Genomic DNA, 17200 nt, shown 5'->3' on the forward strand with positions numbered 1-17200 from the left:
CACCATGTACTATCCTGGTATCTTTTTATTTCCTCCACCTGAGAACTTCCCAAAGACTGAAATAATGCTTGTGTCAAGCCCAACCCTATACTTTGAGAGGGATGTGGCCACATCTTTTTGTCGCTGTTGTTAAGGTTGTTGGTGGTAGTGACTGATAGTGACTGATTCATTCTTAGGGCCATGAGAATATTGATGTCCAATTTCCTGTTCTCTCTTCAACTGTATCACTTTCATACTTTATTCAAGGTTTGCCCAGATTGGTAAGGAAGACCCCCTGCTTCTCTCTTTGTCTCTCTGGCATTATATCCTTGAGGTGATCATTTTGTGGGATATGCTACAGGCCACCTGTTAGAATATTGCAGAGAAATCCCAAGAGCCTTGAAGCAGTGCTCCCCCCATGATTGACACAAGAATGTCAAGTGGCTCCTAGGGTCATTTGTAAAGTAGTTATTGGTGGAGCAAAGAAGCTTCTGAGATTTCAGCATGTACATATTATATGATGTGATACTGGATGGCACCTGGCACTCTTCCAGAATTGCTAAGAAATGGTCTAATGTGTTACAAAATGTACAGAATGAAAAGTCAACGACAACAATCAACAGGCCGGGGACTGAAAGCTGACAGTGACAACAAAACTAGAATGCAAACGGTTGCAGTGCCAGAACTGAGAAAACTGGAGAAGTGCACATTTATTTCATGTTTCCTGATTTGGACTGGTTTGGATCAGAAGCAATTTTATTTGTATCTATTTTTTAATGCAATTTCTGTAGGTATTACTAGTCCTTCAGGGACACTCATAAACCATGCTTCTTTTTAACTGGGGAAAAAAATGACTCAAGGCTATTTTTTTCCATGCACATATTTAGGCAGCTCTTTATTGTCCTCATATGGGCTGTTCTTGGCAATGGGATTAAAAGGTATTTAGGCAATTAATTTAAATGGAGCTGTGCATCCAGGCGAGAGGAATCACAGACAGAACAATTCCAGACTGTTGGGTGAATTATTTGCATTTTCAAGGTGCATTTTTCCACCCAATAAATCGGAGTGATTTCAGTTAGCTTACCCTTTGTGCATGAAGACCCATAGTCTTCCACAGCTGTTAATTTTAATTTTAAAATAATTTGATGTCTGTCAAGATCTATGTCTATATATCACAACCCGGGATGCAGTAGGTATAGCACAGCCTGTCCGCCTAGACTGCCTCTCTCGTTTCCACCCTTTAGGGGACTGACCCAACAGTGGGTCAGTGGGAGACCTGTTGAGGGCAGTCTGCATCCCATATGGAATGGTCTCTGCAAGTTCCCTGGGTTCCTGGTGGTCTGTGTGAGGTGTTTTTTGCTTGTCTTCACAACTGGATGTACACACTATAAAGCACAGCTGTGGAACATCTCCTTATGTTACACACAGCCCCTCACATATGCCTGTGAGTGTACATGGGGCAAGAAGCTCTAATGTATCCGTGGAATGTGGTGAGCTGTTTCCGTACCTGGACGTTACAGTTAGTGTGTAGCTATAACCTGTTGAACATCTGGTGATTCACCTGCCCCCTACAGTTTCATAATAGTCAATTTTGTGGAGACTATACTTCCTAAATGGGTACCTGGGTCTGATTTCTTACCAGGAGTTAGTGTTTGTAGAATTAAAAAACTCTACCCTCTACAGTGGTCTCTGAAGGCTTTCAGAAGTCCTGATGTTTTTTCCCAAGGTATCTGACGCTCTGTCCATAATCCACCCAACTCCCTACCCCTAGTGCTCCCCCACTGACCCACCCCGCGTCTCCTTCCAGTTCCTGTCGGGAGTGGACGCCTGGTGCAAGATGTGCAGCGAAGGTGGTCTGCCATCCGAGATGCAGGACCTAGAGCTGGCAATCCACCACCACCAGACCTTGTATGAGCAGGTGACCCAAGCCTACACAGAGGTGAGAATGGAACAGGGCAACCATGGGTCTTGAGCATTTCTGCATGTGGATGGGTGACGAGGGCACTGGCCTGTGCACTGTGAAATAGCCTGGGTGGGACTAAGAAGAAGAGAGGCTGTTTTTCTTTTTTTGGTGACATCTTTAGGAACCTTGATCTATGAACTATGGTGTCTCCAACCAGGAAGGAGAACAAATTGGGGCCATTATTAGGCATCACTTTGGTGCACTCACATTCATTCTCTCTCTCTCTGTCACACACACACACACACACACACACACACACACACACCCTATACACTTGCCTTATCCTGTGTGTGAAGACTGGACTTTCTCCTCTTGGGGGAGGAATATAAGAAAATGAAGCTGTGCTTTTCTGGAGTTTGCTTTCTGGTTGGTGAATGGACATGTACACACTAGCCCTGCCACCTTTTTTATGAAGCAGCTCATCAAAAAAATACTAATTTTCTCACCAGAAGATCCAGAGGAAAACACACAGCATGGAGATAGTGTTTGCAGGAGTAAAAAGCTTCTGTGAATGTGAAGGACAAAGACTCTTCCATTGAAAAATCAAAGGCAGGGGGTTGCTGTAAAGTTAACAAAGGGAAAAAAAACCTCTTGACAGTCCTCTCAAAGTGAAAGGAAACAGCTACATAGGTACCTCTGTGTAGATATACACAAGTTAGTATGTTTGCTAACTGGCATGAATTCTGAGGAAGGGAACTGAGGGATGGAGCGGGATGGGCTGATTAAGGAAGCTGGATGAGGAGAAGTGAATTCACATACAGCCCAAGTGTTTCCTCTGGGCAGGATTAGTTAGAGGAGTATTAAAATGGGTTCCTGGACCACCTGCATCAGACTCACCTGATACAGATTCCTGGGTCCCACCCCAGACTGAATCAGAATGTCAAGAAGTGAGACCTGGAACCTACATTTTAATAACTATTACCCTATTTGAATTTGATGCACATTGAAGTCTAAGAACCAATGGCTTCTGGGTAAGAATAAGGGTTTTTGCCACAGTCAAACTGACTTTGAATCCTGGCTCTCCGATTTACTAGCTGTGTGACCTCAGTCAAGTTACTTAACCACTCTGAGCTTCGTTTCATCTGTGAAATGAAAGTCGTAACATCTGCCTCATAGGATAGTGTTGAGGTTATAAAGGTAATGCATGACAATTCACAATTGCAAAATTGTGGAACCAGCCTAAATGTCTATCAGCCAACGAATGGATAAAGAAAATGTGGTATATATACACCATAGAATACTACTCAGCCATAAAAAGGAACAAAATAATGGCATTCACAGCAATCTGGATGGAGTTGGAGACCATTATTCTAAGTGAAGTAACTCAGGAATGGAAAACCAAGTATCGCATATTCTCACTTTTAAGTGGGAGCTAACCAAACACCACCTGTTCCCCAAAACTATTTAAATAAATAAATCATAGTACCCAACAAAAAATTTAAAAAAATAAAATGAAGGTAATGTATATAATGCACTTGGCCCAGTGTCTGATAGTAATGAGTACTAAAAAATGGTAATGTATTCTGTCATTGTAGAAGGCACAATGAAGGACTTATGGGCCAAATCTGATCTCATCAGCTCTGATCCATATGGCCCAAAGCTTTCTGTCTTATAACAGAACTGTGCCTCTGCCCATGGGTCAAGAATCTTTAAATTTACTCCTTGCAAAATACAAATATAGAGAGTACAAATGAGATTAATATTATACTTCCACATATGTGAAGTGTAATTATACATATAGATACAATATTTCTCTCAATTAATTATCAGGCCCTAGCATTGTGAGGCTTAAACCTTCCCTTCAACCCCACTTCAGAGACCAGTGAGCTGTCCCTCCTTCCTACAGATGTAGAGACTGAGGCAGAGAATTGGAGCTCATGCAGGGTGGATTTCTAGGACTTGGGCCTCCATCTCTAACCACCCTGCCCTGGACATAGCATGGTGCCAAAAGACAGCATTTGCTCAGAATTCCAGGAAGAGAGCGCTCCTGGGTTTGGCTATAGGATGTTTGTCTTACTCATGTCTCTGGTGGGCATCACTTCTGCATTATTTATAAGCTACTTCCCCTACCCCACTCTCCTGGTAGTCTATGGGAGATGGGGATGGTGGGATTGGGTGGGTGGTGGTGGTTTCCTCTCCTGGCCTCTGCTGCACTCTACTCCAGCACCCCTCCTAATCACCCTGCCCTGAAAGCCTTTCTGTGGCCCCATGGGCAGGAGGAGTAACAGCTGCTTCTGTATTCCTGGACCCCCAGCCAAGCTATTATCAGGGACCAAAGGAAGGGTGAGGGGAGTATGCAAACCCGGCAAACAGCTTCATCATCAGAGGTGTGGAGATGGAAACACACCTCATTCCCTACCTTGCTGATGAGATAAAAGACCATTTTCATCTCCCAAAGCCTTTTTTTGGGGAAGACTCCAAGCCAACTTTGATTTAGTTGGTAACCACGTTTGGGGACTCAACATTTCTATCAATTCCCAGTCACCCCTGTTTTAAATTGGAAAGATGCATGTTCTGTTGGGTACTTTGCCAAGTACAGGAGGGCCACAGGTGTTGATTGTATGATGTCACTTTCCAGAATTATTGTTGCCCGCGATTGTGCCAGAACTCCAATGAGAAGAATGGCAGAGAGTGTCATCCCACTTTTCTCAGACTGAGGGCGAGTGTTGGGATGTGGATGGTGTGTCAACAGTCTAAGTGTCCCAGCCTTTCTCTGCATGTTCTAGAAAAATGAGGATTTTACTGCTTTTCAGAAGAAAGAAGGGGGTCATATAGAGCGAGAGCAAAGTATTTTAAAAGGATAAAGACAAAAGAAAGAAAATGACAAGGAAATAAAGAGAATGGGAGGGAGATGATGATGATTATGATGATGGTTGTATTAGTCTGTTCTCATGTCACTAATAAAAACATACCTGAGACTGGGTAATTTATTAAAAAAAAAAAAGAAGAAAAAAAACAGGTTTGATGGACTTACAGTTTCACATGGCCATGGAGGCCTCACAATCATGGCAGAAAGGGAAGGAGGAGCAAAGTCATGTCTTACATGGTGGCAGTCAAGAGAGTGTGTGCAGGGGAACTGCCCTTTTATAAAACCATCAGATCTCATGAGACTTATTCACTAACATGAGAACAGCACGGGAAAAACCCATCCCCATGATTCAATTACCTCCCACCAGGTCCCTCCCACAACATGTGAGGATTATGGAAACTACAATTCAAGATGAAATTTGAATGGGGACACAGACAAACCATATCAATGGTGATGCTGATGAAGATAAAATTGGTAGCCAGTATCACGTCAGGCTCTATTCTAAACACTGTATGTGTTAACTCATTTAATCCTCACCATGACTTTATGAAATATGTACATAATTCTCCCTCTTTTACAGAGAAGGAAACTGAGGACCAAGGGGGTTAAATAACTTGTCTCTTGTCACACATCTAGAATTTTAGAGTCAGATAGAGGAATTTGGGAAAGAAAGAGCAGGAGAGAATTATGGTGGGAACTTATATTGACTTCATTTCTGAAATGAAGTTATGCTGTCTTACCTGATGTGAGTCAGTTAAAATATTTACCAAGCCTGGGCGCGGTGGCTCACGCCTGTAATCCAAGCACTTTGGGAGGCTGAGGCGGGCGGATCACCTGAAGTCTGGAGTTCGAGACCAGCCTGGCCAACATAGTGAAACCCCATCTCTACTAAAAATACAAAAATTAGACAGGCATGGTGGCACGCACCTGTAATCCCAACTACTCAGGAGACTGAGGCAGGAGAATTGCTTGAACCCGGGAGGCAGAGGTTGCAGTGAGCGGAGATCGCACCATTGATTGCACTCCAGCCTGGGGACAAGAGCGAGATTTTGTCTCAAAAACAAACAAGCAAACAAACAACAACAACAACTAAAATTTGCCAAGTGCCTACTGTGTGCCAGGCACTGTTTTGGGCATTGAGGGGAGAACAGCAAGTAGGCAATGTCTCTGCCCTCACAGAGCTGAAATTCAGGAGGGGAGAGAGTCTCACAGACAACTGGCCAGCACTCCAGCAACTCCCCCATCAGAGAATTCCAGGTGCTCGGCCCTCCACCAGGCTGGAGGATCATGGCAGCTCTGGCTGGCTAGGTATCTGGGTATGGGATTCCTGAGATTCTCAGAAGGCATAGTCAGGGACCCTCAGGCAGATACTTACTGCTTCTCTCTGTGCCCTGCCTATCACCCTTTTCCCTTAACCTAAACTTCTCTCTTTCCTGCAGGTCAGCCAGGATGGCAAAGCACTGCTAGATGTGCTGCAGCGGCCCCTGAGCCCTGGGAACTCAGAATCCCTCACGGCCACAGCCAACTACTCCAAGGCAGTGCACCAAGTGCTGGACGTGGTGCACGAGGTGTTACATCACCAGCGACGGCTGGAGAGCATCTGGCAGCACCGCAAGGTGCGGCTCCACCAGCGGCTGCAGCTCTGTGTCTTTCAGCAGGACGTACAGCAGGTAACAGGCTCTGAGCCCTGTTGTCCATCATCCGTTCTAGGAGGCAGACCGAGCTCAAGTCCCTGATCTAGGTGATCAGGCTTAGGAGAGCACAGACTTAGAGAGAGAAAAATGAAATTCAGCTCTCAAGTGCTCCACAGAACCCCCACCAAAACACAAAACAAAAACCGGACCTGTGAATTGCGTGTTTCTTGCCTAAGTGACTTTATAGACTGGCCTTCTCACCATGTGATATTGGAAAGGGAGACTTAGTTTCAGGAACTGCAATTCCTCATCGTCATATGGCACATTTTTCTTTGGTTTTGTTTTGTTTTGTTTTTTGGAGAGAGAGTCTCGCTCTGCTGCCCAGACTGGAGTACAGTGGTGTAATCTTGGCTCATTGCAACCTCCACTTTCTGGGTTCAAGTGATTCTTGTGCCTCAGCCTCCCAAGTAGCTGGGATTAAGGGCATATGCCACCACACCCAGCTAATTTTTGTATTTTTGGTGGAGACACGGTTTCACCATGTTGGCCAGGCTGGTCTTGAACTCCTGACCTCAGGTGACCCGCCTGCCTCGGCCTCCCAAAGTGTCAATATGGGTTAGGGTTAGGGCCAATGTGGCACATTTTTCGTTTGGTGAGCTTGACCCACACTCAGGCAGTGATTGCTAGACAGCTCGGGGGTGGGTGGTTATCTAAGCACTGTCAGGCTTGGACCCCACATATGGTCCATCTGGGATGCAGGTGGCCTGCCAGAGTGGAGGTGAAGTGGGGTACAGGGACCTTCAGAGGATTCCTTTACAAGGTTGGACCAGGAAAATCAGATTTAAAACCTGGGCTGTTGTTCAGTGTATGTTTCATGATTACAGGTTATTTCTGACTTTATGTAGTTTTTTTTGTATTATGACATCAGTTGTGGCTTTTTCCTTTACCACTAATAACAAAGAAATGGTTATGTTTCTGTCCACAAAAGGACAGTCTTGCTACAAATGCCCTTTCAGATGAAATAACCCATTCTTTTCTCCTTGTACTTTCTCTGTTTCTGTCTTCCAGGGGACCCTGGGATCTTTGCTGGAGGATTGATATACTAGGGCGGGGGGAGCTGGTTGGGAGATGGGGACTGAGATCCAGTCTCACTGTCTGTCATCTCTCTCTTAGTTCACCTTAGGAGAACTAAGGATGGGCTTAGTTGTCCTAGGATGGGCTCTGCAGAGCTTCAGAGGAGCTGCTGGGGTGGATGCACTTGTGTTCAACACCTGTTTGACTTTTCTGTGGCTACCGTGTAACTCCAGGATTATACATATAAAATAACAATTCACTCTCCTTTCATTCTTTTGTGGCATCGGCCAGGTATAATCCAAGGATAATCTAATTTATCTACTGTATTATATAATACAATGTAATCCATTGTATATTTCCGGTGTAGTGAAATACACATGGCAAATTGAGAGCCAACTGTACATGTCTTTGGGATATTGGTTCCCTTCACCGGTGTCATTAGAGGGGCCTCTGGTGCTGGGTGCCTGAAGTAGTCAGGCCGAGTGGAGGGAGAGTTCAGCATTCTTGTCACTGACTGTGACACCCTCTGAATAGGGGGATAGTCACTGTGCAATCAGTCCCAGGAGCCAGATGGGCCTTCGGGCATGTCCTCACTTCTTGGGCTGCCATAACTCGCCTTGCAGAGTCCTCTTCTGACTGGAGCATCAGTTGAGTCATCAGAGGCAACACCTCGGTCCCAGGAGAAATGGGCACTACTGATGTGCTGGCCGCAGTTCTGAAGCCCTCATGGGGCCTGCTGGGAGTGGAGAAGCAAATGAATCAGTTGCCTACTCCTGCCATCTGGAGCTATCCTGATAAATATATCACTCCTGAGTGCAGGAGAGCACAGGAGGTAGTCTGTGATGGAGACAGAGTGAGGTACCAGCCTCTGAAGGCACAAAGGAGAGGCATTGCTATTTCAGTGAACTCTCCATGACTCTCAGAGATGATCTGGGCCATGAATTGTACAATATCCGTGGTGTCCTCTTTACCCTCATGCTGATTTTACAGCTGTTGTCCTGGAGAGCTGCAGAGGGGCTGCCAGGAGGGTGGGTGAAAGGCCTCCCCAAGAGGAGGGTGGCATTCCAGACTCCAACTATCAGGGAACTGCTGTGATCTGACTTTTCTGTGGCCACCATGACATCTAAACTAAAGCTAAGAAAAAGTACAAAACGACACCTGTAGTTGTTCTGCATCATGCTTTTAAAAATGAGAGCCTTTCTGAAATTAAGACCCTGTCAGTTCATCACTTTGTTGTTTGTAAATCCATGAGCATGAAATCTTTTTCCATTTATTTGTGTCCTCTTACTTCCTTCAGCAGTGGTTTGTAGTTCTCCTTGAAGAGGTCCTTCACATCCCTTGTAGTTATATACCTAGGTATTTTATTCTCTTTGTAGCAATTGTGAGTGGGAGTTCACTCATGATTTGGCTCTCTATTATTGGTTTATAGGAATGCTTGTGATTTTTGCACATTCCAGAATTATGCAAAAAATCAATTGCATTGATTTTGTATCTTAAGACTTTGCTGAAGCTGCTTATCAGCTTAAGATTTTGGACCAACATCTAGAGAAGTAAAGAAAGCAAGACATTACAAGTTTTGATGGAGGCTTAAAATGTTGAATTTTTAGAAAATGCTCTGAATCCCAGAAACCTCAAAGAAATCCAGAGATCTGGTGAATAGCAATGTCAGGAATATAAGACAAGGTGAGGACAAGGTGGCTCTTATCATTAGAAGTTAATATAAGAAATTGAGAGTAGAAAATATGTACATGACTAGGTTGTATTTCTGTCAGTCTTTCTACCTCATGTGTAATCTTTTAAAGTTATTTGAATATTATCCTAAGCAAACTAGCACAGGAATAGAGAGCCAAACACCACATGTTATCACTTATAAGCAGAAGCTGAACACTGAACACACATGGACACAAAGACGGGAACAGTAGCCACTAGGGACTGCTTGAGTGGGGAAGGTGGGAAGGAGGTGTGGGTTCAAGGCTGCCTATCAAGTACTATGCTCAGTATCTTGGTAATGAGATCACTCATACACTAAGCCTCAGTGACATGCAATTTACCTATGTAACAAACCTGCACATGTACCCCCACACCTAAAATAAAAGTAAATAAAAAGCAACAAAAAATAAAGAAAAAAAGAAAAAAGATTTTTGGGCCAAGATGATAGGGTTTTCTAAGTATACAATCATGTCACCTGCAAACAAAGACAATTTGACTTCCTCTCTTCCTATTTGAATACCCTTTATTTCTTTCTCTTGCCTGATTGCCCTGGCCAGAACTTCCAATACTGTGTTGAATAGGAGTGGTGAGAGAGGGTATCTTTGTCTTGTGCTGATTTTCAAAAGGAATGCGTCTAGCTTTTGCCCATTCAGTATGATATTGACTGTGGGTGTGTCATAAATAGCTTTCATTATTTTGAGATACGTTCCATCAGTACCTAGTTTATTGAGAGATTTTAGCATGAAGGGGTGTTGAATTTTATCAGCCTTTTCTGCCTCTATTGAGATAATCATGTGGTTTTTGTCATTGATTCTGTTTATGTGATAGATTATGTTTATTGATTTGCATATGTTGAACCAGCCTTGCATCCCAGAAATGAAGCTGACTTGATCGTGGTGGATAAGCTTTTTGATGTGCTGCTGTATTTGTTTGGCCAGTATTTTATTGAGGATTTTTGCATTGATGTTCATCAGGGATATTGGCCTGAAATTTTCTTTTTTTGTTGTGTCTCTGACAGGTTTTGGTATCAGGATGATGCTGGCCTCATAAAATGAGTTAGGGAGGAGTCCCTCTTTTTCTATTGTTTGGAATAGTTTCAGAAGGAATGATACCAGCTCCTCTTTGTATCTCTGGTAGAATTCGACTATGAATCCATCTGCTCCTGGACTTTTTTGTTGGTAGGCTATTAATGACTGCCTCAATTTGAGAACTTGTTATTGGTCTATTTGGGGATTCAACTTCTTCCTGATTTAGTCTTGGGAGGGTGTCTGTGTCCAGGAATTTATCCATTTCTTCTGGATTTTCTAGTTTATTTGCGTAGAGGTGTTTATAGTATTATCTGATGGTAGTTTGCATTTCTGTGGGATCAGTGGTGATATCTCCTTTATCATTTTTTATGTGTCTATTTGATTCTTCTCTCTTTTTCTTTATTAGTCTGGCTAGTGATCTATCTATTTTGTTAATCTTTTCAAAAACCAGCTGCTGGATTCATTGATTTTTTGAAGGGTTTTTCGTGTCTCGATCTCCTTCGGTTCTTCTCTGATCTTAATTATTTTTTGTCTTCTGCTAGCTTTTGAATTTGTTTGCTCTTGCTTCTCTGGTTCTTTTAATTGTGATGTTACGGTATCAATTTTAGATCTTTCCCGCTTCCTCCTGTGGGCATGTAGTGTTATAAATTTCCCTCGGAGCACTACTTTAGCTGTGTCCCAGAGATTCTGGTACATTGTGTCTTTGTTCTCATTGGTTTCAAAGAACTTACTTTATTTCTGCCTTAAATTCATTATTTACCCAGTAGTCATTCAGGAGCAGGTTGCTCAGTTCCCATGTAGTTGTGTGGTTTTGAGTGAGCTTCTTAATCCTGAGTTCTAATTTGATTGCACTGTGATCTGAGAGACTGCTTGTTATTATTTCCATTATTTTGCATTTGCTGAGGAGTGTTTTACTTCCAATTATGTGGTGAATTTTAGAATAAGTGTGATGTGGTGCTGAGAAGAATGTGTATTCTGTTGATTTGGGGTGGAGAGATCTGTAGATGTCTATTAGGTCCACTTGGTCCAGAGCTGAATTCAAGTCCTGAACATCCTTGTTAATTTTCTGTCATGTTGATCTGACTAATATTGACAGTGGGGTGTTAAAGTCTCCCACTATTATTGTGTGGGAGTCTAACTCTCTTTGTAGGTCTCTGCGAACTTGCTTTATGAATCTGGGTGTTCCTGTATTGGGTGCAAGGAAACCCAATGCACCTTCTGTTTTTTATTCTCCCCTAACTCTTCTATCTTCCATGTATGTAAAAGGGCTACTTTCAGGCCCAGATACACCTGAATTGTGGTGGGAAGAACAAGGAGTCACTAGATTCTTGCTCTTTCTGGGAGATGCAAATTTCATTCTATCTTTTCTTAGCTAGACCAACTGTTTTCAGAGCATCCCCTGCAGGCAGGCCACCTTGTTCCGCCTCACCTTCTTCTTCACTTTCCATTTTTTGCAAGCATGAGTCTATCTGATAGCAAATCCTAGACAGACAACACTCTTTGGTAGAACAGTAGGTAGGCTCTTTGAATAAAACACAAACACAGGAATAATCTCCACTGATTATTTAAATCAAATAATTCCATGTTTTTGTCTTTTAGTGTGACTTTAACCCTCCTACCCCCAACTTCTATTTTTTATTATAAAGTAATTTAGTTTTTCTGTAGCAAATAAAAAATATATCAGTTGACAGAGGCCAAGCACGGTGGCTCACGCCTGTAATCCCAGCACTTTGAGAGGCTGAGGCGGGAGGATCACTTGGGGTCATGAGTTCAAGACCAGCCTGGCCAACATGGTGAAACCCCATCTCTACTAAAAATACAAAAATTATGCAGGTGTGGTGGCACACGCCTATAGTCCCATCTACTCAGGAGGCAGAGGCAGGAGAATTGCTTGAACCTGGGAGGCAGAGGTTTCAGTGAGCCAAGATCACACCACTGCATTCCAGCCTGGGTGACAGAGCAAAACTCCATCTCAAAAAAGAAAAAAAAAAGAAAAAAGAAAAAACACGTCTGTAAAGTGTTTTGGCACACCTTCTGTATGCAAAATCTTGTGCTAGAAGTTTGTGGTCTCTGCCTTTGAGCATAGACACATACACCCAAGTATATATTAATGGCACACAGCTATCTGTGTTCAGAGCCAAAAACAACCAAACAACAATGAGCTTATTAGAGTCAGGGCAGAGAGAGTTCACTCTTGTTGGGGTATGCTTCGCGCTGGTCCTTGGAGCACAGGAAGGGGAGATGGGAGTGATGTTCTTGGGAAAGACCAGAAAGCAGAGAACTAACTTATAGGCAGGGCACAAGGGTGAGGAAGTCTAACTGGATACCTACTCCTGGCAGCGATAATGGGAGGTGAGACTGGAAGGGTAGGGAGTGGTCTTGTTGGTGTGACTAGGTCAGTGACACATTTGAGGCTTCTATGTCTTGTTTTTAAGCAGTATGGTCAGGTGAACTAGGGAAGGGCAGTGATGTCAGAATATATCTGGCTTGGTGACTTCCATTCTGAATTAATGAAAATTAATATTCATTTAAAGTCCATAGTTCCTGTACTACAAATAGATTGTACCTGCTCCCCTCAGTTTTTCTGAAGCCTCAGGGGGAAAATTACAGCTTTTACTATGTCAGCTCTAGTTTGCCAAAGACTGTCTCAAAAGGATTTGACTGTAATTTTCTAAAAACTCCAAATAGTCAATCTTTTACTAGCTCCATTGACTATAGTCTCTTAATCATACTAAAACGGTTTGGTCATTATATAATCCAGTCGACAGTTTTGCATAATAGAAGATGAGCACTTCAGGTTGCTCTCAGAATGATTAGTTATTTAAAAAAAAGTGACCAGAATGATGTCAGGTCTAGAAACTAACTCTTCCGATAAGAAAGAAGGATTAAAACATCTAAAAAGGAAAGGGTCAGGGCATATTGTGCACCTCATTAGATCAAGGAATGCACTCATGGGGGAACCATGTGTTCAACAGATTACTTGATGGGTGCACTAAGAAGGGGATTCAAGTATCAGAGGAATGGTTGGATTCCAACCCTGAGATTTTGTTACTGGAATTAAATATGTCTTTATAAGTTATATTGTTCAAAGCTCAGGATTCATCAACTTTATGAGTAAATATGATTGAGTATCTAATTTCTTCACTTGGCTTTTGTTTAATCTTCCATCACTGTGAGGCAGATGACAGTTTTGTTCCGTCTTTCTGATGGGGAAATTAAGGCTTAGTAAACTTGCCTAAGGTCACACAGCTAGTGGCAGATCAGGGATTCAATTCCAAGTTCACCTAATATCAAACTCCATCCTCTTGGCCTCTTTACTATGCCATATACCCTATGATGGGTGATGGGAATAAAAGACACAGATCATGCCCTTGAGAAGTTTATAATTTAGTGCTAGAGTATCACTGATCAAAGTGTCCTGATCAATTACTTGGTCTCACAGGGTGAGACTTGCCTAACATCATATAGCTGCTGAGATTGATCCTCAAACTACCTGTCCAGTAAGATTCAAGAAGACAATCTTACTTATACCCAGAAACCTCCCTCATTGCTAGCACAGCAGTCTGAGATCTAACTGCAAGGCAGCAGCGAGGCTGGGGGAGGGGCGCCCGCCATTGCTGAGGCTTAAGTAGGTAAACAAAGCCACCAGGAAGCTCGAACTGGGTGGAGCCTACAGCAGCTCAAGGAGGCCTGCCTGTCTCTGTAGACTCCACTTCTGGGGACAGGGCAAAGCTAAACAAAAAGCAGCTGAAACCTCTGCAGATGTAAATGACCCTGTCTGACAGCTTTGAAGAGAGCAGTGGATCTCCCAGCATGGAGGTTGAGATCTGAGAACAGACAGACTGTCTGCTCAAGTGGGTCCCGGACCCCTGAGTAGCCTAACAGGGAGACATCCCCCACTAAGTGCAGACCGACACCTCACACCTCACACGGTGGGATACACCCCTGAGATGAAGCTTCCAGAGCAAGAATCAGACAGCAACACTCACTGTTCAGCAATATTCTATCTTCTGCAGCCTCTGCTGCTGATACCCAGGCAAACTCCAACAGACCTGCAGCTGAGTGTCCTGACTGTTAGAAGGAAAACTAACAAACAGAAAGGACACCCACACCAAAACCCCATCAGTATGTCACCATCATCAAGAACCAAAGGCAGATAAAACCACAAAGATGGGGAAAAAGCAGTGCAGAAAAGCTGGAAATTCAAAAAATCAGAGTGCATCTCCCCCTCCAAAGGAATGCAGCTCATCGCCAGCAATGGAACAAAGCTGGACAGAGAATGACTTTGACAAGTTGAGAGAAGAAGGCTTCAGTCGATCAAACTTCTCAGAGCTAAAGGAGGAACTATGTACCCAGCGCAAAGAAACTAAAAATCTTGAAAAAAGAATGGAAGAATGGATAACTAGAATAATCAATGCAGAGAAGGCCATAAATGAACTGATAGAGATAAAAACCATGACACGAGAAATATGTGACAAATGAACAAGCTTTAGTAACCGACTCGATCAACTGGAAGAAAGAGTATCAATGATTGAAGATCAAATGAATGAAATGAAGCGAGAAGAGAAATCTAGAGAAAAAAGAGGAAAAAGAAATGAACAAAGCCTCCAAGAAATATAGGATTATGTGAAAAGACCAAATCTACGTCTGATTGATGTGCCTGAAAGTGAGGGGGAAAATGGAACCAAGTTGGAAAACACTCTTCAGGATATCATCCAGGAGAACTTCCCCAACCTAGTAAGGTAGGCCAACATTCAAATTCAGGAAATACAGAGATTGCCACAAAGATACTCCTTGAGAAGAGCAACTCCAAGACACATAATTGTCAGATTCACCAAAGTTGAAATAAAGGAAAAAATGTTAAGGGCAGCCAGAGAGAAAGGTCGGGTTACCCACAAAGGGAAGCCCATCAGACTAACAGCAGATGTCTCGGCAGAAACTCTCCAAGCCAGAAGAGAGTGGGGGCCAATATTCAACATTCTTAAAGAAAAGAATTTTCAACCCAGAATTTCGTATCCAGCCAAACTAAGTTTCATAAGTGAAGGGGAAATAAAATCCTTTACAGACAAGCAAATGCTTAGAGATTTTGTCACCACCAGGCCTGCCCTACAAGAGACCCTGAAGGAAGCACTAAACATGGAAAGGAACAACAGGTACCAGCCATTGCAAAAACATGCCAAAATGTAAAGATCATCGATGCTAGGAAGAAACTGCATCAACTAATGAGCAGAATAATCAGCTAATATCAAAATGACAGGATCAAGTTCACATATAACAATATTCACCTAAAATGTAAATGGACTAAATGGTCCAATTAAAAGACACAGACTGGCAAATTGGATAAAGAGTCAAGACCCATCCGTTTGCTGTATTCAGGAGACCCATCTCACATACAGAGACACACATAGGCTCAAAATAAAGGGATGGAGGAACATCTACCAAGCAAATGAAGAACAAAAGCCCTTTTCCATATGCTTTCTCTATAACTATTTATTACTAACACAAATTTCCCCAAAACAGACACTATCCATTCTCATTTATTTTTCACAGTTATAATTATGTTAACTTAGCATTACTGATGCTATTATTTGCAGCATGTATCTTGAATAATATCCATCTGCCCATGGTCATAATTAGCAGTTTTAAAGTTCTCAAATAAGTTTTTTTTTATAGTGATAATCTAATCATTCAGATATTTTTCAAGTAGATAATAGGTGATTATTTGGGCAGAGTGTATGCCCAGAAAGAGCACAAGGTTGAGACTCTGCTGAGTTGGTGCAGATCGAGAGGGAGGCTCCTGCTTGTCAGGGTTGCTTTCTGATTGAAATGAAGAGAGGGAAGAAAACATTCCCATCTGCCTTTTTAGTGTCCCTGATCTTAGAGGAAGCACTCTATCCCTTTCCCTGTGGCAGGAGGCTAGTACAGAAGACTATGGGTTCTAGTCCTCTCCATGTGTTCCCTAGTCTCTGCAGGGCTGGGGAATGAGCTAGAGGCTTGCCTCTTGCATGCTCACATGCTTCCTACCTGGAAACTCATGGGCTCCTAGTACCTCTTCTTCCTGGTTCCCCATTTCCCATACTATACCCCAGCCACTCTGTTCTCTGCCCTACTTTCCTTCTTGCCTCTCTTCCCTTCCCCGCCGTGGGCTTCTCCCTTGGTGTTTAGTTTTGTATTTATTTTGATTTTATGAATACAAACTCTGTCCTGACTGAAAAGTGGTCCTTCCACGATGAGCACGTGGGCATCTCATCTGGCAGGGGTAGGAGGCTGATGAAGCCTGGGGAAGCAGTGAGAAGTCTCTTGCCAGGAGATAGTGAACCTCAGGGCTTTATTGATCCACAGCAATTTTTAACATGTTTAATGTCCTCAATTCCTTTTTTATTGTTATATTAACAAGTGATAAGACAGTAACCATCCAGGGTACCTTTTTTCTAACAATCCCTCTCCTTAGCATGTCCTTGATCTCAACATGCTAATTCTGGTATCTTGAATACTAGGCTAAAGGATAAAGAACTCACGCATGATTATTGATGAGATGCTGTTGAAGGATTCTGTGCAGAGGAGACATGTCATCAGAGTAGAGGTTTGAGGAAATCTAGTGCCAGTTTAGGGGCTGAGTTGGGGTGAGGGGAGACTGGAAACCATAGGCATGGTATGTGGCCATAGAGCATGAACAAGGGTAATGGGGAAAGTGTAGGTTTGGGAGCTTTTATGGGAAAAAAAATCACTAAAAATTTTCCATTTGTTACAGAAAATGAAGGAGGCATCACATATGAATATGCAACTGTATTTTTCAAAGTGTGGTCCTTGGACCCCTGCATTAAAATTATCTGGGCAGAGTGGAGGGCTTTTTAAAAACAGATTATCAGGCCCTATTCTACATTTCTTGATTCAGAATTTGGGAATGAGGTGGAACCTATAATTTAAAAAGAACCCCAGGTGATTCTTAAGCATTCTAAAGTTCACAACTGCTGGCAAGAGTTTGAAGCCTTAGTGTTAAAAA

At 42.9% G+C, this 17200-nt stretch overlaps 1 protein-coding gene across 24 annotated transcripts in view; it reads left to right on the plus strand.

The window, feature by feature from the left end:
- The window catches only part of KALRN (kalirin RhoGEF kinase), a 697103-nt gene that overhangs the window by 294965 nt on the left and 384938 nt on the right, over positions 1–17200 (plus strand). For all 24 annotated transcript variants that reach the window (XM_073009790.1, XM_073009791.1, XM_073009792.1 and 21 more), the window contains exons 8-9: positions 1787–1918; positions 6191–6421. In XM_073009790.1, the coding sequence (XP_072865891.1) occupies positions 1787–1918; positions 6191–6421 (363 nt within the window). The remainder of the gene's footprint in view (positions 1–1786; positions 1919–6190; positions 6422–17200) is intronic.

Source organism: Chlorocebus sabaeus, chromosome 22 (genome assembly GCF_047675955.1).
Source record: "Chlorocebus sabaeus isolate Y175 chromosome 22, mChlSab1.0.hap1, whole genome shotgun sequence".
Classification (NCBI taxonomy): domain Eukaryota; kingdom Metazoa; phylum Chordata; class Mammalia; order Primates; family Cercopithecidae; genus Chlorocebus; species Chlorocebus sabaeus.